Raw genomic sequence first — 27579 nt, 5'->3', positions numbered from 1 at the left:
TATCTCCTCACAGCAGGTTCTCCCCGTCACGCTCTTTTCCTCCCTCAGCACAACAGAAAGTTTAAAAGAAGGTTTTTCCACCTCACAGTTTTCTATTTTTATGCTCCCAATACTAGTATAAATACCAGTATATAAGTACCCATATCTTCAGATCTAATTTCCACAATAATCAGCTACTGAGCCACAAGACTAAACTCATAACGCACATTATTGAGCAATGCTTTACTTTACAAGACCCTTGCTGGATTCTAGCATCTGTAAATAAAAATACAAGGGGCCCATTGTCTCACGTGACAGCCAGCAGATGGCAGTAAACACAAAGCTTTTATTGGTCTGTGACAGCACGATCACATACTTAGGGACCGTCGTGTTTTAGGTCTCCACTTTCGGTTTTTAACTACCTTGATGTGACAAATGTTACTGAACGTCAGTCACTGTGGCTCACGATTTCATTCATTTGCAAAGCCTGGTCGTCATTCAAGATTAAAGCAAGCTTAAGATGAGAGAGCATGTAAAATATTTCTTAATTAAAAAGCGAAATAGATTTTAATACAAACTCAATGTCATTCGATTATACAAGGTTTGTTTGATGTCTTGAGACCTATTGCTGTTAATAAATGACAGATTCTTATTTCAACACTACATAATTTTGTTTTCGTTTTGTCAGCAGTCTTAATTTGCATATTTAACATGTCAAATATAGTGGGTGGGGTAGATATGTGTATTTGCATATTGTGGTTGAAAAAGTAAATACTCTGATATGGTTACCTCAAATGTGTACCACTTAGCACTTATGGTATTCGTTTGTTGCACGTATTGTAATGTATTTGCATGGTAAATATACTTCGCTGTCCTCCACCCTTGCTCAACTTGAAGCCTCTACGTTTTTCTGCGGGGCGCTAACACGTGGATGGTCTCTAAAGTGTTACTCGCTTTCCTGCCAGTGGGCAGAGCGAACACACGGAGAGGCTCGTGTGCACGGCGTGCTGTGGTCTTTCACAGTCTGCTCAACGCAACGACATCTCCGCAACAAAGTCTTGTGATCGCCTCGTATCACCACCGTGGGCCAAAGACAGAAACCATTAGAAAGGTAAGCCCCCCTCTCTCCGTGATACAGCACCCCCATCAGGAGCTCGTTTTTCTGCCTCTATTGTTAAGGAAATAACGCTGGTGGAAGAGGCGCAGTGCTCGGCTGTGTGTGTGTGTGCTCTCGGGGAGTGGGGCGACTTGTCATTGCGGCGGTGCGTGTGTTGTTGTGAAATGCGCGGTGGTGGACCAGCTAGCCTTAAAAAACAACAACAACAACAAAAACAAAGCTAATGTAGCAAGAAGCGGCGGAAGCTTGCTCGCGAGTCGGCTGGCCTCAATAAAGCGAAGGTGGTCCGTAATAGAGCTGCACCGCTAACGTCAACGCTAGCTGTGTTTTCTTCTTCTTCTTCTTCTTCTTCTTCTTGTTCTTGCAGCCAGTTAAGGAATCAGAGCGGTAATAGCATCATTGTGTCGCAAACAGGTTGTTCAGAGAATGACGTTCAAGGTGCCCGCTTCCATCAGATAAGATATCACACTGTTATAAACCAGAGGAGCACTTAGCGCTTGTTATCGGTTATTATTGCTCTACTGTGGTGTACAGTCCTCACAAAGGCAGGGGACGTTGGACCGCTGCACCGTGAAAGCATTGACCACGCATTTCACGTTGTTACACGGAGGCTATGGAGGTTATATTTGCTTGGTTTCTCTTCTCTCTCTCAGCTTCCAGCGAACGATGACACAGACTCACAGGTAATAAATAGTCTGCGGAAGATAATCATGTAAATTCATGCCCTTCAGGCCCACGGTGACATCTCGGAAAAAGGCTCGACTGGAAAAGAAACTGGCAGGACCTGTAATTTTAGTCAGTATTACACTCCCTCATACTGACATTTAAACATGGTAGACCGGCAAGCCCAGTAAAAACTGAAAGGGGAAATGAGCCCATAACCAGGATGTGGGGAGGAATGAGAGGCTGGTGTGCATGAGGTCACTCGGGCTCATTGAGGCACTTAGCTCACCAGTGCAGTCCAGTCATTTTCAGCCCGTAATCAGGTTACGACATGCTGATTTGATCACACGAGATGCATCTTGTGTCATTATCATGCGTGAGTACTTTCAACAGGAAGGCCCCGTCAAAACGCCCTTTTTTTTAAAAAGACGCCTGGGGATTCGGTTTTGGTGGGCGATCAGCGGGACATTTCCCTACAGAGACAGTAAAGTATATGTCATGTTATTCAGCGTGACCCACCCTGGTTCCGATCATCATCGAGCTGATGCTGTGTAGTGGCCATCCCAAGGTGAGCTGCCCCCTGGCTTTACGAAGAGCTCTTTCAGGCACCCTTTTTTTCCCACTGCGCTGGAGCCCATAATCCCGAGGGAAAGGAGCTTTGCTTCGGTGGCATGCTTCACTGGCAAGAAATGGTTGGAGGGTATGTGTGTGTGCCGGGGGGCTCGGGTGGAGAGCGAGCAGAGGCAGTGGAGGGATGAGGAAGGAGGGATTGAAGATGGAGGGATCGGGAGGCTGCGGTGATGGAAGTGGAACACTTTGGGCGATTTTGAAGGGGCTCCTGTTCTTTCAGCACAAACACACATGCACCTGTCTCCTCGTGGTGAGGTCAGAGCGAGGTGTGGAATGAGATCTTTCGTGCGTCCCCACTCCACCGTGGCCGTCCGCTGCGGAGAGACGCTCTTTCTCCCGTCACGTAACACACATTTCGCTTCCTTACAGTCGGCCTCCTGTTTGCAGCTGCGCTCGTTTATTCGAGACGGTCGGGCGAGTCACAAAACCGGCACTAAATCCTCTCGAAAAGCTGTTTTCATATCGCGGGCAAAAAAAACCCAGAAGAGGTGATAAAAGGAAGATTATGGATTTCTTTTTCAAAAGGCCTTTGCTGTAACCTCCAACGTTTATCGCATCCTCAATTTCAAACGTGCTTCTTTTTCTTTTGTCTCAGAGACTGTTGAAATATTTCCATCATATGTGGAATGTTGAACTATTCAACATTCAAATGTCATGACTAACTGTCGGCTCGTGTTCTGCCTCTTCTTGAAATACTGGAGTCACAGTATGCAGATCAGCAACGTCAGTTGGCCACAAGAATCTTGTAACACCAACATGCGCGACATAAACTCCTAATATGTCTTCATCGTTATAATAAGGAGAATAGGTTGTTAGGACGGTGGTTCCCTACACCATGTTGTGAGTTTGAAATTACCCAGAAGGACAGAAATCGAGGACGTGTTGCTGCGCCGGACTTCTTTGAAGGGTTTTCAGAGGATTTGGATTGCATTAAGAGCGAAGACCAGCATTAGGATTAGCTTTATGTCAGGGAAAGTGCAGAGGGTTAGGGTTTTAGATTCTAATGCAGTCAGTGAAGGCCCTCACAGGAACGGTGGGTGCATGTTTTGCAGAATATTCTGCTTTTATGTAAACATTTAAGAGCATATTAAGATAGGATTCTTATGTGTGTGTGTGTGTGTGTGTGTGTGCATATTTTTCCCAAAATCACTCAAGCGTAGTGCTGTTGCGTAATGTAACGAGGCCGGCTGGCGTTAGCATAACAACAGGGCTTGTATGCGGTGGTGACAGGGAGAAGGAAGTGCCACCCTCAGCACCTCATCTGCAATTCCTACCCACACTTGTCGGCGGGCCTGTTTTTCGGCATGCAGGTCATGTTCGTGGCCGTCTCGTCCTCTCCCTCGTGCATGTCGCGGCAGGTTAAACTCCTCCGCGGTAGTTTTTGCAGATGGCTTTGTAAAGTGTGTTTTCACCAAGTGTGTCTGTCACAAAGGGCAAAGGTATGCAAAGAGCCGGAGTGTTGCTCGCATGTGTTTGTTAGCGCCGGCAGACATCCAGGGGGAAAACTCAGGGTCAGAGATCTAATGTAGAGAGCCAGCGTTGTAGTGAATTCTCTGGGTGGTGTTGGACATCATTGTCTCTCACAGAAGGAGAGCTTCCCGTCTTGTAAATGTGAGGAGCCTCAAGACCTGCAAGAAACAGCCCGTCTGCTGCTTCCTCTGTGTTCTGGCTGTGTTTGTTTTTTGTCACTCAGGAAATCAAAATTGTCTCTACACTGTGGATCTCTAAATTCTGCTCATTGCAAACAAGGACTGCATGTACATGTACATGTCCAGTACAATTCGGAAACAAAAATATAAATGACAGAAAATGAACACAAAAAAGAAATCCAACATTGAAAAGAAGATTTTGGGTCACCTCCTGCTTGGCTCCCTTTTCCAATTAGGATGATGTGAAAATTCAGCATGTTTTGTTTCTCTACCGACTCCAAAAAGTGCTGAGGCGATTCCTTTTTTGTGAGGACAGTCAAGAGTTCACTGATTCGCTCCTGTGCAGGGGGGGTCTTTGGGGGGGGGGGGTCTTTGGTGTTTTAGCTGTCTGGAGATTCCGCCTGATTGGAGCGACGTGTTCCTGAGGGGTCCCCACGCGGTCACAGCTGATCGGATTTCGGCCTTCAGGGTGGAGCTGGACTTCTCTCTGTGGAGGCCAAGGTTGTCAGCCTAACACGCGTGGTCCACAGAGCGTCAGGGTTCCTGTATTTGGGCTCGTTTCGTCCGGACCGAGAGAAATAAATACAACAATGGTGCGGTCAAGTTCAGGTCCGGTTCCTGTTCACGCTGCAAACGACACCAAGAGGAGTAAACATGACTGTTAAACCAACTGACGGGACAGTTTTGCGTATAGGATTCTGTGTTTTATTACAGTCCTGTCCATAGATGTCTTTGTTCCTTGTAGCACTCCAGACAGACAGGCTGAGGTGAATAGAAAAGAAGAGGAAGAGACAGAGAGAAATAGACGTGACAACCTTTAATTTGAAAGCGCAACACAGGACCGCTTGTTGTCAGGTGACCCACCAGCATGTGTTTATGTTAAATGAATATGTGCTCGGTTTTACTTCCCGTGGTGGCGCGTCACTTGATCGCTGTTGTGCATCACCTTCCTCCTTGATCTGACAACCTGACGCACAGGAAGTCTGTCCCTCTCCTCGCTGTATACTAAAGCTAAAGCTAACGGCTAAAGCTTTTTCTCGCCTTGTGCATATGTGACGATTTCTATGCCAAAAACCTCGAAATTGGTCCCCCTCGGAGGAGCGTCTGAGCCCATCAATGACTCAATAAAGACCACATTAACATCGATCCGTGTGCCTCTCGCATTTTAGATAAACTCCCAGAATTTAGCTGCAGGGGGGGGGGGGCCATCTCACATATCTGGCTACGAGCTGGACTCGCACCTGTAAGGTGGCGGAGCTGCAAAAGGTGCCCCCCCCCATTCCTCTGGAGGGCACCTGATGAATAATTAAGAGGCGGGGCTTGTGTGAAGAAGCCCATTAAGATGCAGAGTCACACCGGTCTCCATGGCAGCGGGGGAACTTTGTGAAGAGCGTCGGTCATAATCTGCTGCTCGACCAGCAGCTTGATCTACAATACCACCTGTGGATCAATCGATAAGGAACTCGATAGTAAAAGACGGGCTGCTGGCTGTCGCCACCTGAGACGCCGAGCTCCACCAAAGCCTATTTGTACTCTATAACGGATTCTTTCTCCAAAGCCGATCCATAATTGAAGCTACATCTAGAGCATATTTCCGTGGTTATGCAACGGGCTCTTAGTGTACGTTATTTCAGTCCGGTGGAACGCTCTCTCTATTTTAGAACCGGAGTAATGCACCGGAATTAATCCGGACCTCCCTCCGCCTGCCTCACCTTTCTAAAATTACCCCCTAAACTGCACTTTTAAGGGAGTTATTTTCAGCTTTCCTATCCTATGCAAAGGAAAATGGACTGAGTCTTTACCTCGCTCGGGCCATGTGGCCCCGGTCTTAACAATTCAGCATATGACCGACGGAACAAGGGCAAAGGCTGCATGATTATAGGACCTCGGCTGGAGAGATATTAAAAGCCTAAAATGATTATATTGACAACGATGAGATATCATCTTTTACTCTAAAGGGTTAGGGTTAGGGTTGGGTTAGAAGCTATGCAAGTCTCCGACGCTAGGAGAAGTGCTTCGTGTACACGCTCACAACACACAGGGTCCCCCGCCCCACACACACACACACACGCTTGTCAGTGCCCAAGTAGTGAGCTTCTTTCCACCAATGGAGTCCCGAGCAATGAGAGACATCCGACGTTATCAGCACTGCAGATTGCACAGCGCCGCTGCCAAGGGGCTCGTCTCATGAATTCACATCGCGCCTCAGAGATCCCCCCCCCCACCCCCCCACCCACACCACCCCAGTTCCTCCACACCAAAACCCTCGTTTTGCACGCATCACAAAGCGAACTAGAGCGAGTTAAATGTATTAAAAATAAATAAATAAAAAGAGACGTGAATCTGCATTCTTTCTCCTTGTGGACGTCCCTGTTTTGTCACAATAAAAAGGTCTCTGTCTGCACAGGAGGCACAACACGAGCCTTTTGTCTTCAACGGCCGACCAATTATGGTTGTGTCATAACCCTCAGTGAGACTCCAGGCCTGGTCGCAGCTGTCTCTGACCTATTTATGAAGCTGATGGGTGGAAGGTGAAAAGAGCCCCTTTTGTGTGGCTGCTCTTCGTGGTTTTCTTGGAAAGGTGCCGATACAATCCGTTATTGCCGTGCGTCACTCTCAACACCAGATTCAAGAAAAATATCAATGTTCAGTGTATTATTATTTTTTGCATCCACGGACGCGGCTCCGGTCCTGACCCGGTTAGAGCCGCTTTGAAAGCAAGGCTGCAGAAATCCCCTCCCCACACTTAGCCTCATTTACTGCTACAGTGGTGGAATGCAGATGAGAGAACATCTAGCGTCTTCTTGGCTTGATTGCGGGCTGAAAAGATTATTTATTTTATGCCTTGAGGTCGTCGGTAAAGACTTGTTGAACTGTTTAACAGCTTCGTGAAGCGCTGCAGGGCGGACTCGTTTTGCATTACGGGCAACCGTCTGATTGGTTTGGGCCAAATGTGTTATTATTGGCGCGGTTGTGTTCAATCAGCAGTAAAGACAGCGAGCGTGAAATCTCATATTGCAGTTTAATGTTTACATGAATTTGCAGGGTGGGCTTTATTCTCTCAGATCTCTGCAGCTGCTGGCACACAGGAGAAGGGATTTTTGGTTTTATATGCACAGCTTTTTAGGAATATTGTCTATTTTTGTGTTTGCTCTGATTGGATCACGCTAAGTACGCCTTGATAAAATGCTACACGTGTGTATTTACGGCATTAAAGGCAAAAATAAATGAAATGTGGTTTTGCCGTTGCTACAAATGTGTAAAACAAACGTGCATGCAGTGTTAGTAGCAGCCTTAAAGGGTTTTTAGATTGTGTGATTGAGACGGTGGAAAATGCAGAAGAACAGTGAAAAGCTGCAGCAAAAGGAAATGTGGTTTGTGTTTTTGAAAAAACGTCGCACACTTTCAGTTAACACTTTCCAGTTCATGCTCGCTGCATCCACCTTTGCGCCGGAGCAAGGCCCACGTTCGGAGAAGGTCAGCGTGGTTCCCCAATGAGTCGTGACTAAGTCCCGACTCGATGTCCCCCCTGAGGCCTTAAGCCCTGAACCCTCAGGGACTCGACTGATGTCACCCGGTAAATGGTTGAGAGGATGCAGGGGCTCGAGATGGTGTAAATACAAACGGGCTCAGATATGTAAGATATAGGATACATGTCATGTACGATTGTGGGTTTTTATTGACTGATTGGGACGTCTTCCAGTGTTTTTACGTGCCATCTTAATGTTAATGTTTCTGTGTAAAAATGCATCTTTTAAATCCGTCTTGAATGCTTCTTAAAATCCTCCGGTGCCAGCTCCTAAACCGTGAGGATTCGCTGCTTTTCTCTTTTCTTTTTACATGATTGAATAATCTTTGAGTTTTGTTGGACAAAACAAGTCATTTGGCAACATTACCTTGAACTTAAAGAAGTTCTGATAGCCGATTTTGTGGACTAAATGATTGACAGATTAATCAATAATGAAGATAATTGTTTGTCGTCCTACTTTTATTTGGAATTTAGTCTGATTCATTATCCTTGTCCCTGACCTTCTGCCTCCTCCACATTTTTCCTTTTTCGTGAGAATAAATAAATAACACCTCGACCTTTTTTTACATTTCAATATACACGCTCAACCACAAGAGCAGCAGCAGCTTCCTTCATTCGTCAGGCAGAAAAGCCTGTTGAGCATTTGGCAATAAAAAAATTTAATGAAACAGAAAGACAGAAAAGGCATGTGCTTAAAAATCTGTCCGTGCTCTCGCTTTGCCTGTGCGGAAGATAAATCGCTGGCTATCCAAATGTTTATATTTTGACCCTCTTGCAGTAATCCCTCACAGCGCCATCCATCACAGAGATCACGCTGTCTGAGGGAGACGCCGCCGCTCTGCGTTGCCTCTCTTTCAGGAGACGCATTCAACTTTAAATTACTTTTGAAGACCTCAAAGACCTGGTTTTTTTCTTGCTTAAAGTCTGTATTGCTTTCACGTCAGACACAACCTACCCCAACGTGCTATTTACACTTATTTCTCCTTGTGAAAGAGAAGACTTTGGATGGATGTCGGGCCCCGTATATGCTTTGTTTTCCAAAAATGTATATATGCTATTGATAAAACAAGCTTGAGGAGAAGTTCTCTCGATCTCTTCGATACGTCAGGGCCCCATACGATGAAGTGAATTTGAGCTCTTTATTATGACTTACTGAATACTTCATCCTGATGTGGGCTTGGGTTGGGAGAGGGAACTCCCTCGTTATCATGATCGCCTCTCACCTCTCTTTCCTGTCTGTCTGCTGCAGGATGCAACAGGCCTGAGTCCAGGGAGATGCTACTGAGCGCTGAGGATGGGCCAGAGAAGGAAATCTTGCCGGTGAGGCAAACAAGCAGCCCCCCAAAAACCGCCCGCCGCCACACCGACTGACACAGCCATGCCCCGCCTGCCCTCCTGAGCCCCCCCCCCCCCTCTCCCTCACCTCTGTAACCCCCCGGTCAAATCAGAGCCACTGCGGCCCCCTCGTCCGGTCAGCATGGCCACGCCCTTCCTGTGGAAGCTGTCCTCCCAGAAGCTGGGCTTCTTCCTGGTCAGCTTCGGGTTCATCTGGGGCATGATGCTGCTGCACTTCACCATCCAGCAGCGGGCCAGCCACGAGAACAGCGGCGTGCTGAGGCAGCAGATCCTGGACCTGAGCAAGCGCTACATCAAGGCGCTGGCCGAGGAGAACCAGAGTGTCATGGACGGGCCCTATGTGGGCACCATGACGGCTTACGGTGAGTGGCTTTACCAGAGATAAGATGGGGGGCCGCCTTGCTTCCCCCATCTCTTTTTACATCTTCTTTAAATTGCGGCGAGTGGTTCCATTTGTCTTCCTACCGAGCAGGCGCAGCATCGCCTTCCGTTCAAGAAAACCGGCCCGGGGAGATTTAACGCCAATTGCAGCCGCACGCCGCTGTAATAGCACAGGTCCAGGAGACCCGTCAATAAGTTATTCATGCCGTTAATAGACCTGTATGGCTCGATGGGAGGCTTCATTAGGAACCTGAGATTGGAATTGATTGTCCTCTAATGCCCCGAGAAACAACAGGATACAGTAAAGCTCCAGGAGGTTAGAATGAGTTCTCAAAGAAACCAGCGCAACACTTGCTGAGCTTATTTAAAAGCTCTGTACATGCACACCCACTCTGAAGGATGGAAACCAAACATATTTTGTGCAGCTATAATTCCCCGGACCAGAAGAGAAACTCTGCCTGATTACAACATCCTCATCAATCATGTAAATAATTAGATGATGTCATTAGATGGGGAGGCAGCAGGATCCTCGGTGCATCCCGTGCTCACTCGTTTTGGTCGATGATTCGCCCCTGATGAGATCTGTGGGAACAGAGCTTCCTCCTTCCATCAAATGGCCCATAAAAACAAAAACGAACGCATTCAAATTGAATGTTGCGTCTCCCAAAAGCCCATTTGTCAAGTCAAGTCAGTTTTATTCATACGGCCCGGTATCACGCGTTTTCCTCGAGGGGCTTTATGGTGCGTACCCTCCGTCCTTGGCTGATTGGGAGACCTGTTGAAAAGCTTAAAGCTGGCAGTCTGCCTGTTTACACACAGCATGCAGCCGATCCTACATCTAAAATAGGTTATAGAACTTGTTTAATGTCTTAGAATTATTGTTGAAAATATGATTTTTTTCCCCCGTCTAAATTTCAGCTAAAATGCTGTTTTATATTAAACATTTAGTTTAAAATACTTACTATAATACAATTGTTTCATTGCAGATTGATTCTTTCTGAGGAAGGAGAAATCTTGCTATAGGCCTATAGTCTAAGAGAGTAGTGGACCCATCAGTGCAACGTTTGCACACGTCTCTCTACCTGTGACGAGCCACCTTGCCTACGCCGCACCTCGTTACCGCACCGCTCGGCAGCTGTTGCGAAATCCCCTTTGTGGCACCCGCGGTCCCCCCTGCCTCGGACCTGCTCCTCAGGGCCAGAGAGTCGGGACTCGGGAGGACCGGGTTGCGGCGTGCAAGCTCAGATTGCTGGTCTAATCCTCTCCGTCCTCCCGAGGGTGGGAGGTCATTGTGTGCTGTTACATCGGTACGATATGGAGCCCCCCTGCCCCTCTGACAGGCCGGAGCTGAAGCGGATGACAAGGAACAATAGGAATCGCTGATGAATGCCTTCGGGCTTATGCTCCCGTGTAATCACTTCTCTATAATGCTCATGGGCCTAATGAAAAATCCCAGGTCATCGTGCATCCAGATTATTATCTCCTGTGACACTATTATGAAAAGCAAAGTGTGTTCACCGCTCCAGGATTTGTTTCGCTGCCGCGTCACCTCCTGAGAACTAAGACGTATTTGAGACGGGCAGAGATGTGTCCCTCGGAGTGCTGCTGCTCATCTGGTAACCTGGCAGCAGCATCGGTGCACAGGAGGACTAGTCAAAGCATCACTCACAGCGCCGCGGATGCTTCTCCAACACGCCGGCCGATGAAGGTCGGAGACTCGAAGCGTCACTTGTAATCATTTAGTTTCCTCCGCAGATGTTTTTACACAATGTCTATTCTTTCTTTTACGCTCTATCCACTCTGGATAGAGCACACTGCGCCGTCCTCCTCCTCCCGGCGCCCACCTCGTCCAAATCAGACAAAACGGTCTGCCAGGTCGCCGCTTCGCCCTCGGCAATCTCTCTGACGTGATGAAAACTGGCGCGTCGAATGCATTGCGGCGAGAGAGAAAAAGTGACGCTCGTATGTGATGGACAAGCTGCAATTATCCTCATCATCTGATGAAAGGCACGCTTGACGCACCCCGGAATCGCTTCTGCACACACGTACGAGCCAAATGCGTTGACGTTACGGTGGACTGTGAGGCCGACGTTCATGGCAGCAGCTCAAAACAGCTTAAAGCAGCAACATTTTGAATGTATGCTCTATGCGCTTTTTACTGGTCAGCTTCCCTTCTGAAATGATCCGTGTCCTCTGCAGATAAATGCTCACGGAAAAAAAAAAAAGATGCCCACAGAAATGCACAGACCCAAAATACACGGCTCCAGTTTTACATTTAAATGAGCCTCAAGCTGACTGCATCCAGTCGAAAGACTTCGTCTGGGGATGAAAAGTCCACACTGTAGCTTAAATTACATGCACTGTGGTCATAGTGAAAGAACTGCTCTTTCTTCATCCTGAGGTGGAGCGTGATTGCTCATTTAATCAGATACAGATAGACCTTTGACTGTGAGCAGCCAGGGGCCAATTGGAAGGAGCAGTAGCGGCTAACGCTAGCATTACATAATCTGATTCCCATCCGCAGACTTGAAGAAGACCCTCGCCGTGCTGCTGGACAACATCATGCTGAGGCTGGGCAAGCTGGAGTCCAAGGTGGAGAACATCTACAATGGCACGGGGGGCAACCTGACCAACGGCATCGCCACCGCCACACCCAGCGCCTCCAACACGGAAAAAGTAAACGTGGCGGGTACGTATTGCGTCATCTTTGTTTTTGTCTGATGTGTATGTTTTATACGGTTTCTTTCTTCAGAGAAACCCTGTTATTCAGGGTGTGAATAAATATAGTAGCCGAGGCTAATTAAAGCAATGAGGATACGCTGATTGGGACTGTTTTTTGTGACCCCCCCACCCCGTTTCATTTAAAAGATTCCCATCGTGAATAACACCCCCCCCCCCCCCCGAGGCACGCAACCAGCTAAGCCCTGCCAGCATTGCACACTGCACACCAGGCACTTTATGGGACCAGACCGCATCCTTGGACATAATTCAAATAAGGCCTCCCGTTCACGCTGCATGACCCTTTTATTAGTTTTCATTGATTTTCCTGCCAGCTTTCAGATGATGAATTCAGCCCAGTTGAGGGAGCGAAGTGTTGGTTTGTCTGGGACCCGGGGACCTGCTCTCGGTTGTTTGCGCAGCATTAAGCCGTAGGAATGTGGGATCTGTGCTCTGAGGCGGTACGCAGAGTTAGATAAGGCTGATTTGGTTGTACAGAGTCACATTTGAATGGATCTGATCCCTAACAGCTGCTGCACTGCACACCTCGACGCTGTTGTGTCACTTCTTACTCTTTTAAGAGTTGAATGGCAATTAGTCGTCCTATTTATGGACATGAGCATCATTCACAGCCCTACTATATTAATACATTTTATATAAATAATTTAATGATTAATCAAGACAATCAAACATTAATCCACAATGAAAATAAATACTGTAAAATAAGGTTTTATAATAATACGTAAAAATGAAACAAGAGAAAAATCTCATAGACTCTAGTTGTACAAAATGCTGTGATTTGGGCAGCCTAGCCTCCTGCACACACAGCATCTCCTCGGGCTGTGTGTACACTTGTGTCTCTGTCTGGTCTCGATCCGGTCGTTGTGGACTCTAGAGATGAGGCACTAGTCTCATCCACCATTGTCGGGGCAGCGTTAGTGTGAGCTCCCACGTCGTGGAGCGACGATACCTGGACCTGTGTCAGTAAAACTGCTCAACGCTTCCAGCTGTATCCTCGAGAGACGTCATTTGGATCCCGAACGCGGGTCGAGCTGACGAAGCCGCAACACTCCGGAGTCTCCGTCGGAGCGTGTCTCCTGTCTTGAGGTGGGTGGCAGCGCTGCTGCTGACTCCTCTAGTGCTCCTCCCCGACTGGAAGGCAATTACCGAGATAAGAATCGGGACAGTGAGGGGAACACGCCTGGCTTTCAGAGAGGCCTCTATCAAGATGGAGCTGAGCAGCAGCCCTGGGACTGCGCCGCTGCTGCCTCGACTACATTTTCTTGACCGAGAACTCAGCTGGGTCTCTTCAGTGTTCACAGTTTTAATCAGGCTTTTGTCACTAAATTCCCAGAAAATGCGAATTTTTGCACATTTCCACCTCCTAAAATGGTTGCCAATCTTTTATTTATGCACAAATTGTAATCTTTTTCCTAAAAACAGGGCTGTGGTAAGGCACTTAAAGCTTACTAGAGCGAACACCAACAACCTGGCACCTGACGGGTGGGAAAAACCTCTTTAACTTGTATTTCAATCGACTCCCTTTTTAAAGGAATTCCACAACAAAGCTTCAGCCTCATGTTGACATGTGATCAACGTAGCAGCTGCTGTAAGTCCAACTCTCTTGTGATCTCACAGCTGTGTACACGCTGCAGAACACGGCTTCTTTCTCGCTATTGGTCATCTCACAAAAATGTGACCCGCTCCCATTGTTTTACAGTTGCGCTCTTTTGTGTGTGTGTGTGTGCTGTAAAAACTGCAAAGAGGTTGGTTTTTTTTAGTGCGCTGCAATGCACGCTCCACTCAGGAATAGCTCCGGCCTTGTGGCGCTGCCGCGTTTAGGCACAGAAGCCCCCCCCCCCTCACGAGATCAAAACAAGTCGATCTGGCCTCGGCTGCTGCTCAGCGGGAGGCAGATGGGACTCGTTCCAACAAACAGCCCGCAACGCCGCGTCTCGCTGATGGGGGGCTAGTCAAATCTCCCCCAGCGGTGTTTCATCCATGTGGGAAATGTAATTTCCTCCCACACACACACACAAACACTCAGGCGTAGAGTGGCTGTAACGAACGGTCAGGTGGTGATTTGCAGCCCCCTCCTTCTCCATTTTTTTTCCCTCTCCGATCCATTCCTCCACCTCCTTGTGTTTAAAGTTGTCAGCTCCGCCACCGCCGCCGCTGACATTTGGCAGATTTGTAGCGACGCTTGGCTCCTTCAGTGAACAGAGACCTGTGCTTTCACAGCTCAGAGCGTCCTCGCCGCTTTGTCTCTCTCAGCTATCGATCGGCTCGCAGTGAAAGATGAGACCCGAGGTCTCAATGTCAACAAAAGGATGGGGACAAGGACTGGGTTTCTGGCCCGGGGATTGCTCGCATCCTTGCACTTGATTTTCAGTCTAAACATTCGCACAAGGATTTTTTTCCTGCAAGAACCTGAACGATAGAACTCATCAGCAGTCGCATTAAGTTACCGTTACATCTCGAGGGTTAGATTTAGAGCAGGGTCCGTGATCTCCGTTGCGCTCCTGAAGGCCTGTTTACTTCCTCAGCGCGCGGATCGATACTAATAAAGTACACACACAACCCACTCGGTGAAAATAAGATGCTGAGATATGCTGTCCGATCCCACGCGCTTTCAAACACCCCGCGAATACCAACGCTCATCACCCTGCAGCACAAATTCCGCAGCACAAATAATTTGTTTTGCAGCCAGCTGATTTCTACTCGATTGTATTTTCTGTACTGCAAGTTAAAGCAAAAAAAACGACAAAGTTGCTGAAGGAAAAAGTGAAGTAGAGATTGCTCATATCCATTTTTAATTTGTATTGCATATCATCAGGGACGAATACAACGCCTTTCCTGTGGCTGCTTCACAATAAAAGCCACCGAGTTTCATAAATGAAGTGCTTTTAATTCAAAGCTGCAGCAGCTGGAAATGCTACGTTTGCCGTGGAGGTGACTTGATAGAGTATAAAGAGAGTAAACGGTGAGGCTGTTATCTATTCAATAAAAATTGCACTTGCATGCAACTTTTCCTGTAAATCCCTTGTGTGCCTGAAGAGAACGGCGGACTCCGCCACTAAGAACACAAACTAACATGTAGTCACTGATGCAGCGTTGTAAGCAAACCGCAAAGAAGCTGCAGAAAGCTTTTGCTTTCATTACATTTTCTTTTTCCTTCCCGAGGAGCCGTTGACAGGGCTCGTTGGAGCGACGCCAGCGAGCTTGTGATTGCGCGTTTATCTTCCACATGCTTGAAATCGCACTGCTCCTGGAAGTGAAATGTAGAAAACATTCCCAATAAAATGTTGGCACGAGAGCTTTGATTTACACCACATATTTTGAGTGTGGCTCCGTAGACATGTCAGGCTCTCTGCTCCTCCTTCACACAGTTCATACCAGAAATACCAGTGAGATTACATACTGGGACAATGAGCCATTCGCTTGGACTCAAGGTGTTTCGGTGATAAGGGAGGAAGGTGCGGCGCTCGATCACTCTCACTTTAACGGTTTCATTTCTTTGACTGAGTTCCACTCTTTTTCTGTGTTTGATGCAGTTATTTTGAATTGAATTGCTTATTTCTTCCATTTAATGTTTGCAAATCTTTTTTTGCGTGGTGAGACTAAAATATAATAATGAAAAAAAAGGAAATGAATTAATCACACAGCGCCCTTAGCTACCTTTAAGGTACACACACCAACATAGTCATTGTTCCAAGAAGCTCCTGGTGGAAGAGCACGTTTCAAATAAAAAAAGTGCCTCCATCCATGCCCTTTATTATTTTTATAAGGAATAAAGGGCATGGATGGAGGCACTTTTTTTATTTTTAAAAGGGGAGTGATTTCAGAAGGGGCCTGTTTCGGTGATCATTGGACTAGAATATCAGTGTTGACGCTGCAGTGTTTTTCATCGCTGAAACAAAGAGCGAGATCCAGCTGCAGCAGAGCAACAATTTTAAATGAAAGCTTCTCGCTCATCTGTAAATCAGCTCGAATCTGAAGGCCAATCCAGAAAAACACACTCACACTCCAGGCATGGGTGGGATGGGAGGAACATCTGGGTCTAACGCACCATTGGCTGGGACACGTGCACCCCGCTTTCTCACAGACTCTGCCTTTTTGTTTTCCTTTCCCTACTTAGTTTAATTCGGTGACCGTTTTGCAGACTGGAATTTGAGAGACATAATTTCGGGGGGGGGCTGTTTCAGACGTGGAATAATTTTTTTTTTTTAACGTTAGAGCTACACAGCACATGAATCCACAGTGTTTGCAAAAGCAAAAGAAATATATTCCGTACTTTCCCCCGGGCTCTCTGTCGTTATTCACCCTCTCCTTGCTCTCTGCATACTGCACGGCTCTGCTGCACTCCATCCTCCCTCCACACCCTCTTTCCTCCGCTGTCTCCTCTCCCCTCTGTGTGCCAGTATTCTTGTTGTGCCGGTTAAAGCCACAGCCCTGTAGGAACATCATCCGCTTCCTTTGGCAATTCACCCCCCCCCCCCCCCCCATGTTTCTTCTTTTCTTTTTCAATCCACACGCACACTCTCGCACTTGCATCTTCTATTAGTTTGGCTGATTTCTCTTCAGGCAAGAGGTTCCACATACAAGGATGGAGCAGGCACACTTGAACCGAGAGTAGAATGCAAAGACGAACGCATTCACACGTTACGCAGAGCTAAAAACTGACAGTGGGATCTTTTTTTTTTGGGGGGGGCTCCTGCATTATGCAACTCCGTGGCTCTCGAGCTGCCTCTCTAGATGACTACACACCACTGCGGCGCCCGCGAGTTCGAGCTAAAAGCACGCCGAGCATTTGCTAACACCACTGTTTACAGGAAAATGCAAATCATCCGGCAATTCGAACCTTTCATAGGAAGCAAAACATTTTCTATGGAACCCCTCACGTTGCTTTTTGGTTCAGAGGCGAGAGTTGACAGTTCTCCGTTTCAGTTAATGTCCACCCCCCCCCCCTCGTGGCGACAACAATAACACGGCCCGGCACATCCCCCAAACCTGCAGATTTCCAGCCAGATCCACAGTGGAACATTAGTCATAGCTCTGCAATGACGGGGAAGCGGATCGAGGGTTTTCTGGCTCCCTCGTGTCCTCTCTTGGATGATTTCAGAGAGAACAGTGGGCCGATCAGATCGCCCGAGCACAAAAGAGGGATTGATTACAGCTCGGACGCTGCACTCTTTGCGGCAGAGAAAGAGGAAACTCAAAGTGGGCTGGAGTGTGGGGGACATTTGGATTTTTGACAGTGCGAGACATGTGTTTTAACCAGCTCCAAACACGTCCCCCTGTCACACTGCGAGCCTTGGGCCCAGCCGAGCGGTTTGGAGGTTGTCGCCTGGTGCGCACGCGAAACTCTCGCCACATAGACTCTTGTAGTAAGAGAGAAACAGTTTGGCTGGAACAGTCCCATGTATTGTGTGACGATTGTTGCATTTTTTTTATCTCATATGATGACGTACAATTTCCTCTCCTCTTCCTGAGCTATTTTCACCTTCCTCCCCTCTACTCTACTCGTGGGAAGCGTTAAACGCGGCAAGGAAGTTATTCAGAATGTTGTTTTTTTAAGAGCATGGGAAAAAAATCACTCTGCGCCTGTATGACAAAGTGAGAAGTACCAGCTATCTTTGGAACCAGGTGGAACTCGGCTAACCTGCTTCGGGGTTGGGGGGTTTTAGTCGATGTTGTCGAACTGCGAGGCTTTAGAAATCCTTGGTAAAAGACCGCTCCTTAAAACTGCAGAGCTAGCCTGAGAATAATCCTGTTTTTAAGTGTTCTTCACTGTCAAAGTAACGCAGTGCTGGGCTTCTGTACGTCCATGGTTACACTGTAAACGGGAAGCGTTGGACTCGGCGAGGCGCCGACACTCAGAGCGTGGAACTAAGCAGAGCTCGCTCTGCGATACAGGCCCGCCTTGCTCTCCCACCTGCACAGCTGTTTACGCTCCGTAGCTGAGAGGACGGCGTCCGTCATCCAGCCTGCCTACTGTCTAATTGATGAGGCGCTGCAGAGATTCACTCACACACACACACACACACACACACACACACACACACACACACACACACACACACACACTGACACCTCTGCTTCGTCTCGCAAAGTGCATCTAAAATGAGTGTCTCTGAGCTAGTGGATCAGAGGACATGGAGATGATAAAAGCTGCACTTTTCACCCCGTTTCTTTCTTCTTCCCCCCTATACATTGTATTTTTCAAGCTTTCCGCTCCGCAGAATCACCATGGCGACACTTTTGTTCGTCGCCAAGGTGTCTTCGCTAGGAACCCTCACGTAATTGTCATGAAACATGTCACGACACCTCTCTTGTGCGGCAATAGATTTAGTCACTCGAACACTTATTTGGCGTCTGGGAGGATTTTGTGTGGTTTTGTTTGTGTCTGAGAATGAAATCAATGAGAGCGAGAGAGAGGGAAGGGGAGGGGGGTAAAGAGAGAGAGAGAAGTGCACAACAGAAAGAAAAACACAAACCAGATGTCCTCAATCCAATTTTGGAGTTGTCAAATTTCACATTACCTCATGGACTTGGACACACACACACACGAGGGAGAGGGGGAAAATAACCTTGTGTGTGTAATATCCTGTGTTGTTCGGAGAGGATACTATGTTTAAGGGCACTCAGATGGCCAACGCTGTGTGCTAGCAGCTGGCTAACGCTGACCTGAGTGCTGTGAGAGGCTCTTTGAGTGATCGCATGTGTTTTTCTGCCTCCGGTTCTCCATACAGTGCATTTAAAATCACTTTTATAAATGCCGTACGCCCTCTATTTGGTGCCCGACTGGATGACGGTGACTGGGCGTCTGAAGGATGAGATGAGAGTAAACTCACTTTGGCCGCTGCACAAAGCGGCCACTTCGCCAAACAACAAATCCTGTTTTTCACATTCACAATCACATAATATGAAAGTACTGAAACTGACAGAGAGGAGGTATCACTCTGTTGGAGGTTTTGGGCTGACAGAAACGCTGCTCTTTGGAAAGAAGCTGTTTTTAATCCTCCCGTTTGTTGTTGGGCTCCTGCGGCCCCCAGGAAACAATAAGAAGCTTTTATTGTGTGCTGTGGGAGTTCATCTTGTGACTGGCAGACCAGCCTCCCACCTCTTTTCCTCCTTGAACCACATGGGATTAAAAGTCACATTCATCCGCAGGAGTGTTGGGTCTGCTGCTTAGAAATGCTCTTTGTTGCTCATTTCAAAGTGGTTGTTATCAGCTGGGCTATTACAGGCCCACCCAGGACTGAGGCTAATTCATTTCCCTTTAGTGTGGACGGTAACGGAAGCCAAACAGTGTTGGCGTCCGATGTACTCGTCATCTGCTCGTGTGATTAAAAAAAAAATCGAACTAGTGGGACTTTTCTGCCATAATACACGCATATGTAACAGTGTTTGAGCCAATGATTGTCTGGAACGGGGTCCAAAGAGCTCATTAGGACTTATCTAGGGGATTACTGATCCACCCGAGGGGGGTGGGGGGTTAAAATCATAGATTGTGTAAAGTATGGACGTAGGTTTTAAAGTTGTTGGATATCAGCTACAGAGACCAAAACTGTATATTTGTACCAGGCTGTAAACATGTGTATTTCTGCTGTAAAGTTGGACATGCTAACATGGGGGTCTATGGGGGACTGGCTCACTTTTGACGCCGGCCTCCAGTGGCCATTTGAGGAACTGCTGATCTATATTCAGTGGTGACAGTGGTGCTGACTTACGTATGCCTGCATTATGTCGACGATGCCACGTTGCTATGTAGCCACATCCGACAGTTAAAAGCTGAAGATATCCGGTTGCGTGTAAATTGATCCTGTTAACAGCTCTCAGTCTGCGCCGCCCTGTTGTTTACCGACAACAGAGGAAACACACACACACACACACACACACACACACACACACGTCTTTAGCAGGTTGCAAAACGCAGCGGATGTGAACTTGTGTCTGTGGCTTTCCATCTAACCCACTGATCTTTTTAGTTTTTTGTCGTAGCACTCTGTGGCATGCCGTCACCTCTCTTTTCATCTTGTCATTCTCTCCCAGAGAGCGTCGGTGAAGTATGTTTCTTGCATCTAATCTAGGCGATGGAGAGAGGAGGGAGAAAAAAAAAGCTAACCAGTAGTTAGTTTGCTGCAGCAGCTTCGTCGGTGTAAATGAACTGAATCAACGATGAACATGATGCAGGAGCCTCTGCCCTGCCCCGCCCCCCCTCCAGACAGAGTCTTGACCCAGTGCTGATTAGCTTCACACACAAACCCTCCTGCAACGCCACCCACAAGCTCATTACATCGGTCTGGTGTTTGCTGCTGAGCTTTTATCTATTCGCCGCACAGCCTGCAGTCATGCATTATTTATGTTCCGCCTTGCAAAGGTCAGCGGCGAGGACGTTAACGTCTCTGAATGGGGATATCAAAAAAGGTGATTATATAGCCCGCGAATGTTAATCCTGGCGCGGATATTGGCTTCCTGGGATATTGAAGGCAATTCAGGAAAGACATCAGAGCAAACCCCCTCCCCCACTGCACTTGCGTTATATTTGTTTATTGCAGAAAGCAAACGGGTCAGGGAAAAATCATTTCTTAAAAGCTGCCCGTGTTTGCATCATCGTGGGGCTCTGAGCTCTTTGTGGTTTCTGCTCCTGCTGAGTTCACATTGCCAGGTCAAAGGTGATCCCGCTGGCTGACAGTCGTACCCGACCGCAGAGTAATGGGCGGTCTCCGGCTGTCATTCAGAGATGCAACATGTCTGCAGCGCTGAGATCAGACCACAGGCTGTTGCTCGCAGTGACGACAGCGCGTTAGCATGCCACCATTTCTCTAATTAGCGCTAAACACAAAGCAAAGCCGTGGCTGATAGAGTGATTAGTTTCGCAGGTATTTGGTTCAACCACAGTTGAAGGGAAGATTTTGACCAGATGATGGCGCCACACGAAAGGTCAGGGGCCACCGAAGTCATGCGATTCATCCTCTGGGGATCGTGAATGTCACCTACGAATCTTAAGAGATGAAGAAGGAAAGAGAAACCCGACTTCCGTGAATTTGACCCAATGACTCAATATCTGTGGTCCAGGGGCCAGTTTTTCGCCGCTTGTGTACAAGCTACTGGAGGTTCCTTTGTATTCTAAAGAAAGCCAGCGAGCTGTGATGACGCTGGAGACAACAGGTGGAAGTTTGGAGATGACCTTATTGATTTTCTCTCTCCCTCCTCCTCTTCCTTTCAGACCTTCTAAACGGAGCCCAGGAGAAGTGTGAGCTGCCGTCTTTGGAGGGTTTCCCTCACTGCGAGGGCAAAGTCACGGTGAATCACACGCACACACACACACACACACACACACACACACACACATACACACACATACACACACAGCCTCTCCACCTCACTCTCTGTGTCTAATACAGTATAAACAATGATTTCATTTCACCGCCATGGCCCGTGTACGGAAATATTAAACTGGGTGCATGCATCCACACGATTAACACAATTTCAATCCGATGTCTGTTTTTTTGTGCTGGTCTCCCCGGAGCCGATAGGGCCCTATCATACACACCATCTGCTCAGCCGGTCCCAATCCTCCACCGATACTGTCAGTATTTCCGACCGGGCGGCGGGCGATGCCAAAGCCTGCTCTACACACACATACTGTTCACAAGCTTGCTTTGTTTTTGTTCATTTAACTGTTATTGCGCTGCAGTTTTACGCTCAGCACACAGTTAATAACAACTGACAAATCCATTTGCTTATTTTAGAGAGCTCTTAGGTTGCCGTTTAAGCAAATACAGTGCAATCTTCATGTCTTCGCCATTCCAAGCGAGTCTGATTCCAAGCCCATCTGCCACGTCTCCCCTCTGCGAGCGGCTCTGCAGACTCGAGTTTACACTCACTTAGGTTGCTGTAAGTCTGCACGCGTGATGCACTCCGGGCCTATGAACCATGCAGGAAAGCTATCAGTCAGCGGCTCAACAAGCCCCTTCACTTCACACGTATCCCCGGTGCCGCAAAAAATCTGCCTGCTAGGGATGAAATCAGAAGTTCAAAGTCTCCCTCTTTTCTTTAGCTTCTTACTATTATGTATTCTGGGAGATTCATTCGTCCAGAATGCTGTTTTCACCTCAATTTCTTTCCCACACATCCCCCCCCCCCCCCAGAACAACCTCTCTCTCTTCCTGTTGGCCGTGGAGCAGTTCCACTCGATGACTTGCACATGTATTCCCCCGAGAGGCACACAGTCTCGGTCTTATTTTCAAGCCCCAGATTTTTTTTTTGCTGTTTTGATTCCGGGGATTGAAGCCAGCGACTCTTTCACTCACAGTCCTGCCTCTCTCAACCTCCGAGCCGCGAAAAACAAGCCTGGACTGTTTCCACCCGGAGAGGGAAAACTAGACAGGCAGCCGGCGCTGTAGATTTCCTAAATGTGCGTAATGTGTTCTCCCAGCAACACAACCTGCCCACACACCACAGCCGCTGGTAAACTGCAACACCAACCTCACTTTCTCTTTGCATCCATTCAAAGTGCTCCAGTATTAGAATGGGGAAACAAAGCTCCCAAATGACAGTTGTTTGGCTGTCAATGTGAACGGCAGAGTGGAGTTACTTAACAGCTGATGAAGGACATTTGACTACTATTAACTCGCATCCTCCTCTTCCTCAGTGGATGAAGGAGATGTGGAGCACGGACTCCTGCTACGGCAGCTACGGCGTGGACGGGTCCACCTGCTCCTTCTTCATCTACCTCAGCGAGGTGAGCCGTGTGTGTGTGTGTGTGTGTGTGTGTGTGTGTGTGTGTGTGTGTGGTCACTGTAAATGTGGATTTGAAATCAATAGAGTTGTTTTAAGTCGCAAGTGTAAAAATCACTGAAGTAAATCTCATCAAATGGCTGTGTTTTTTAACATCTTACTGATCACAGCATCCATACTGTGTAACTACTGTTCAGGGTGTTTTGTCTGCAGAAGAGTTTCATATTGGGAGGAATGGTATAAGAAGATGCAGTCGCCAGTCGGGATTCCAGTCAAATGTGATGCATAATTTAGCAGAATTTCCATAAGAACCGCAAAAGAAATGCAAATTAACGCGCTGACTCAAAACAGGCAAACATGACGTGTTTTAAATAAAATTCAAAGGGAAACAATTTTAAAAACAAATTTCTGGCTAAACTTAAAAACACGAAAAGACCAAAACCATCAGTGTTTCAGTTTCCTACCCTGTCTGTGGCTCTCAGATGTCAATTTTAAAAAAAATGGTGTCAAAGATTTAGAGTTATATTTTGGAAAAAAAGTCTTATATTCCCTGAATCAGCTGGGTACTGTAGTTTTTAGCAAATGTTACTCAAATGGGAGTTAATTGCGTATTTATTGGGGACTATTTTCAGCTGCGGATTAATCCACGTTCGGTGCACCAGTGGGTATTTCCAGCAGCGGGATGGTGTGTGTGGGATTGAGTCAAGATAAACTACGTGTGTGTGTGTGTGTGTGTGTTCAGGGTTATGAAGGGACGTGTCAACCTGGTAAACAGCGTGGCTCAGTAATAGTTTTTGGACAACAATGGAGCTCTACGGCACAGAGGAAGAAGATATAGAACATCTGCATCTAGCATTTTGAATAACTCAGCTCCTGTTTCAGTACAAGAGCAGAGGAAGGTGGGAACGCTGCAGCAGATTAGCACAGACAATGACGGTTCAGAGCCGGAGCGCCCTGACTACATCCCTGTCACCTGAGAACAATCATAGAAAGCACTAAAAATACGCAGAGAGGTAGAGGAGATTTCATTTTTTAATGAGAGCAAATTAGAGTGCGTTGAGGAGGACGATGCGGGAGATGATTCAGTGGGAAGGGAGGGAGAGGAGGTTTTCAGCCTCCAAGGGGAGACGTGGAGTGACTTGGCCACCCCGTCGTCGTCTCCACATTTCTCTGGCAAACAGGAAAAAGCAGCCGGGGGAGGAGCCATGTATTATTGACGAGCGCTAACATATAGAGGCTTGTGTTCCGTCAAGGGACACTTTGAAGGCTTTTAATTTTGCATGATTTGTCATTAATTCCAATTAGAGGGACAGTTCGCCGCCAAATCAAGAAATACGTATGTTCTCAGATCTAGAAAACGTCTCTGCTTCTCACCAGACACAACTGCGATGCATCAATTCAAAGATCCCCGTCGATCACAGCCGTGATGACCATTCTGTTTCATTTGGATGCTTCCATCTTAACCGTCCGTCTCATTGCGTGCCGATTCAAGTGAGGATCCCCGTCTGAATTGCGAGCTATTTTCTCAAATGAAAAGTACGATTTTCAAGTCGTGGCTTCAGCTTCAGTCAGTAGCCTGGTATTAATATTGCATGTGAGCTGAAAGCATTGCAGTGAACTAAAGACAGCGCGCAGAGAGCCCGGCCTGCTCTGTGTGTGTGGAAATAGAATTTAGATGGACAACAGCAAAACCCATTAGGGGAAAAAAACCCTCTTCTTTCTCTGTTCGTGTCCATCCGGTGTTTACGGAATGGAGATACTTTACAGGAAACAAACAGGAGATTCAAAACATCCAACGGCCCTTAGCCACGTGACCTCCCGGTTGCCATTGAAATTTGTATTTCCGTGCAGGGTCCGCTGCGATCGGTCTCTCTGTCCGCCGCAGTTATTGTGAGCACCCTCGCTCCGGATAATGCTCACCGTTTGCGGCATATAACTCGCACCTGTCCACCAGCTCATTAACCTCACGGAGAGGGCAATAAGAGAGGGCAACGCGTCGCGATGCAGAGGTCAGAGAGGAGAAGTGCACACACACACTTCTCCTTGTTCCTCTCTGTGGTCAGACACCAGGAAGGAAATGCTGAGGCAGAGAAGCAGACGTTGAGGAAGAGAGACACTTTACGTCACATGTAATGACAGCGAGACGGGTCAACGTCCACCCTTTCAGACTCTCGTCTCCTTAACTCTCCTCTCCTTTACTTGTCTCCTCTCCTCTTGATGTTTACTCTCTCTCCTCTCCTCTTCTTGTCTCCTCCCCTCTTCTTGTTTACTCTCCTTGTCTCCTCCCCTCTCCTTGTTACTCCCCTCTCCTTGTTTACTCCTCTTCCCTCTCCTTGTTACTCCCCTCTCCTTGTTTACTCCTCTCTCCTTGTTTACTCCTCTCTCCTCTCCTTGTCTCCTCCCCTCTCCTTGTTACTCCCCTCTCCTTGTTACTCCTCTCTCCTCTCCTTGTCTCCTCCCCTCTCCTTGTTACTCCTCTCTCCTCTTCTTGTCTCCTCCCCTCTCCTTGTTGACTCTTCTCTCCTGACCTTGTTTACTCTTCTCTCCTTGTCCCCTCCCCTCTCCTTTCCTTTTTTTCTCTCCTCTCCTTTCTCCTCCCTGTTTCCTCTCCTCTCCTCTTCCCTTTTGTCTTGTGATAGCTTCCCCTTGTTTGCTTCCAGGGGTCTATGGATAATATTTACAAAGCATTTGCGACCGCTGCTTTGGACGTGGAAACGGTCAAAAGGGGAATCACATTTGGAAATCTGCAGCACTGTTTTATCAGAGACACACACACACACACAGGGAGTGAGACTGTAGCCAAGTCAATACAGCGACTGAGAGAGAGAGAGAGAGAGAGAGAGAGAGAGAAAAGTGACTTATGTAGTCTTGCCGTGTCTCTGTCGGGTCATTTTCCACATGGTTGTACTGTTCCTTTCCCTGAATGCCGTCCTGTGTCAATATGGTTTGTATTTTTGTTGAATCATCAGGTTTTCTAGTAAGACATGACCGAAGCAGCCGGTGATACTCACAATAGATATTGTACACCGTTTGCAGCAATAATCCAGGCACCGATTTTCCACACGCATTCAACCGCTGCATGTCTCCTCACATGCAGCCTTCACCCCACAGGATGGATACACTCTTGTAGTTCTCTTCAAGCCATAACACAAGTTCAGCAGCTGCTCTCCAGACGTTTGCAACACGCATCAAAAATAACAGCCCTCAACCAGATCTCATGAAGATGAAGTGTTGCTTGGTTCCACCTGTACACTCAGCTAAATAGAGAAACTTTAATATCACCCCATAGGCTCTAACAAGGCCTCACTTTAACAACAGCTACTGAAACGTGTCGCTGCACGCCTTTGAGCGAGTACGTTTTCTTAAGCACACACTTCTGTGTTGTGGTTGGCAAATGCTGAAAACTACATTTTTTTTATTTTTTATTTGATAGGTGGAGAATTGGTGTCCCCGCCTGCCCTGGAGGACAAAGAACCTGAACGAAGAATTGGACCGGAGGGGACAGGTGAGGAAACGGCTGTAAACTAAAAAAACACAAAGCACACTCTCCAACCACCTCATCTGCTCTCCTGGAGATGAAGAAAACGTCTCTGCATTTGAGCGTCACATTTTCAAGTGTCCCGGTTGTGGTCCAAGTGGCTTGAATGTATTAATTTCAAAGAAGCTCGCGTGTGTGTGAGAGAGACGACTCCAGACTTTGCGACAGCGAGTCCGCCATTAGCATGCATTTTTAAACCGCTAAGTCCCGCTCCGTCATCCTGACACCACAGAAGAAAGACGACACTCAACAAACACCCCCATTTAATAGGACGTTTCATTTTAAGAAGAAGCACCTCCTCTGATACGAGTTTTTAATATGAAATGCACCAAAATAGCAGTTTGAGATGTTCCGACCACCGAAGTGTGTGTGTGCGTGTGTGTGTGCTGATCCACGGCGTCAACGCAAAAAAAGCGCAGCAGTTCTCGCGGAGCAGAAGCCGAGAGTGACGGGACCTTGGGACAAATCTGGAGTAATGATCTTCCATCCCTGCCAACGCATCGGCTCTCTCAAATCCCACTTAGGGCGCCTCTCCGGGCAGCCAGGGCTCCTGCGCCAAGGTCCATAGTGTCGGCGCTCGTCTAATATAAACACACACACACACACACACACACACCCTCCGCTGCGGGTGAATCAATATCAAGCAGTCTTCATCCCCTCTCTGGAGGCATCGACAGCACTGAGCCCTCTGTGGTGGGGAGACGACCATTTGACAGGCTTTGGATATTTTAATTCGGGGCCCGGGTTTTAATAGGTTCACTCCGCGGAAGTGATTTGCTGTCGCGATGAGGGATGCTAATGCCCCGCTAGCGCCTTGTTTCAGCCGCCTTAGCGGGCTGGTAATGGCACCGCCGCTTCTCCTCCGCTCACTCCGTCTTTCTCTCGGCCACGGCTCGCTCCCTGCTCGTCCGTCTTCTTTTCAGGCTGTGCTCCAGTCCTTGAGTTTCCATATCTGATATTTACACATGTTATGCAGCTGTGTGTGGCGTTCACATGAGTGTTTTTTTACAGTGCGGTGCAAACCGGTCCGACAGTCGCCTCAGTTTCCTCTTCTCTCATTTCCTTGTTTATTGTTCTTTTCTCTCCTAATCACCTCTCCGCCCCTCTCCTTGTTTGCTCTCCTCTCCTCTCGTCTCCCTGTTTACTCTCCTCTCCCTGTTTACTCTCCTTACCTCTCCTTGTCTCCTCTCCTCTCCCTGTCTCCTCTCCTCTCCCTGTTTACTCTCCTCCCTGTTTACTCTCCTTACCTCTCCTTGTCTCCTCTCCTCTCCCT

General features: G+C 47.7%; 1 protein-coding gene across 1 annotated transcript in view; it reads left to right on the top strand.

Annotated features, from left to right (window-relative positions):
• Window positions 1-923: 923 nt before the first annotated feature.
• The window catches only part of mgat5 (alpha-1,6-mannosylglycoprotein 6-beta-N-acetylglucosaminyltransferase), a 53953-nt gene continuing 27297 nt past the window's right edge, over window positions 924-27579 (top strand). The window contains exons 1-6 of the mRNA XM_031852341.1: window positions 924-1090; window positions 8817-9285; window positions 11829-11993; window positions 21255-21331; window positions 22683-22772; window positions 26202-26273. Of these exons, the coding sequence (XP_031708201.1) occupies window positions 9045-9285; window positions 11829-11993; window positions 21255-21331; window positions 22683-22772; window positions 26202-26273 (645 nt within the window). The 5' untranslated portion in view covers window positions 924-1090; window positions 8817-9044. The remainder of the gene's footprint in view (window positions 1091-8816; window positions 9286-11828; window positions 11994-21254; window positions 21332-22682; window positions 22773-26201; window positions 26274-27579) is intronic.

This window comes from Anarrhichthys ocellatus, unplaced genomic scaffold (genome assembly GCF_004355925.1).
Source record: "Anarrhichthys ocellatus isolate YVR2014 unplaced genomic scaffold, GSC_Weel_1.0 scaffold12, whole genome shotgun sequence".
NCBI lineage: Eukaryota > Metazoa > Chordata > Actinopteri > Perciformes > Anarhichadidae > Anarrhichthys > Anarrhichthys ocellatus.
The sequence above is the reverse complement of the archived record's forward strand: the minus strand, read 5'-3'. Positions and strand labels throughout refer to the sequence as shown.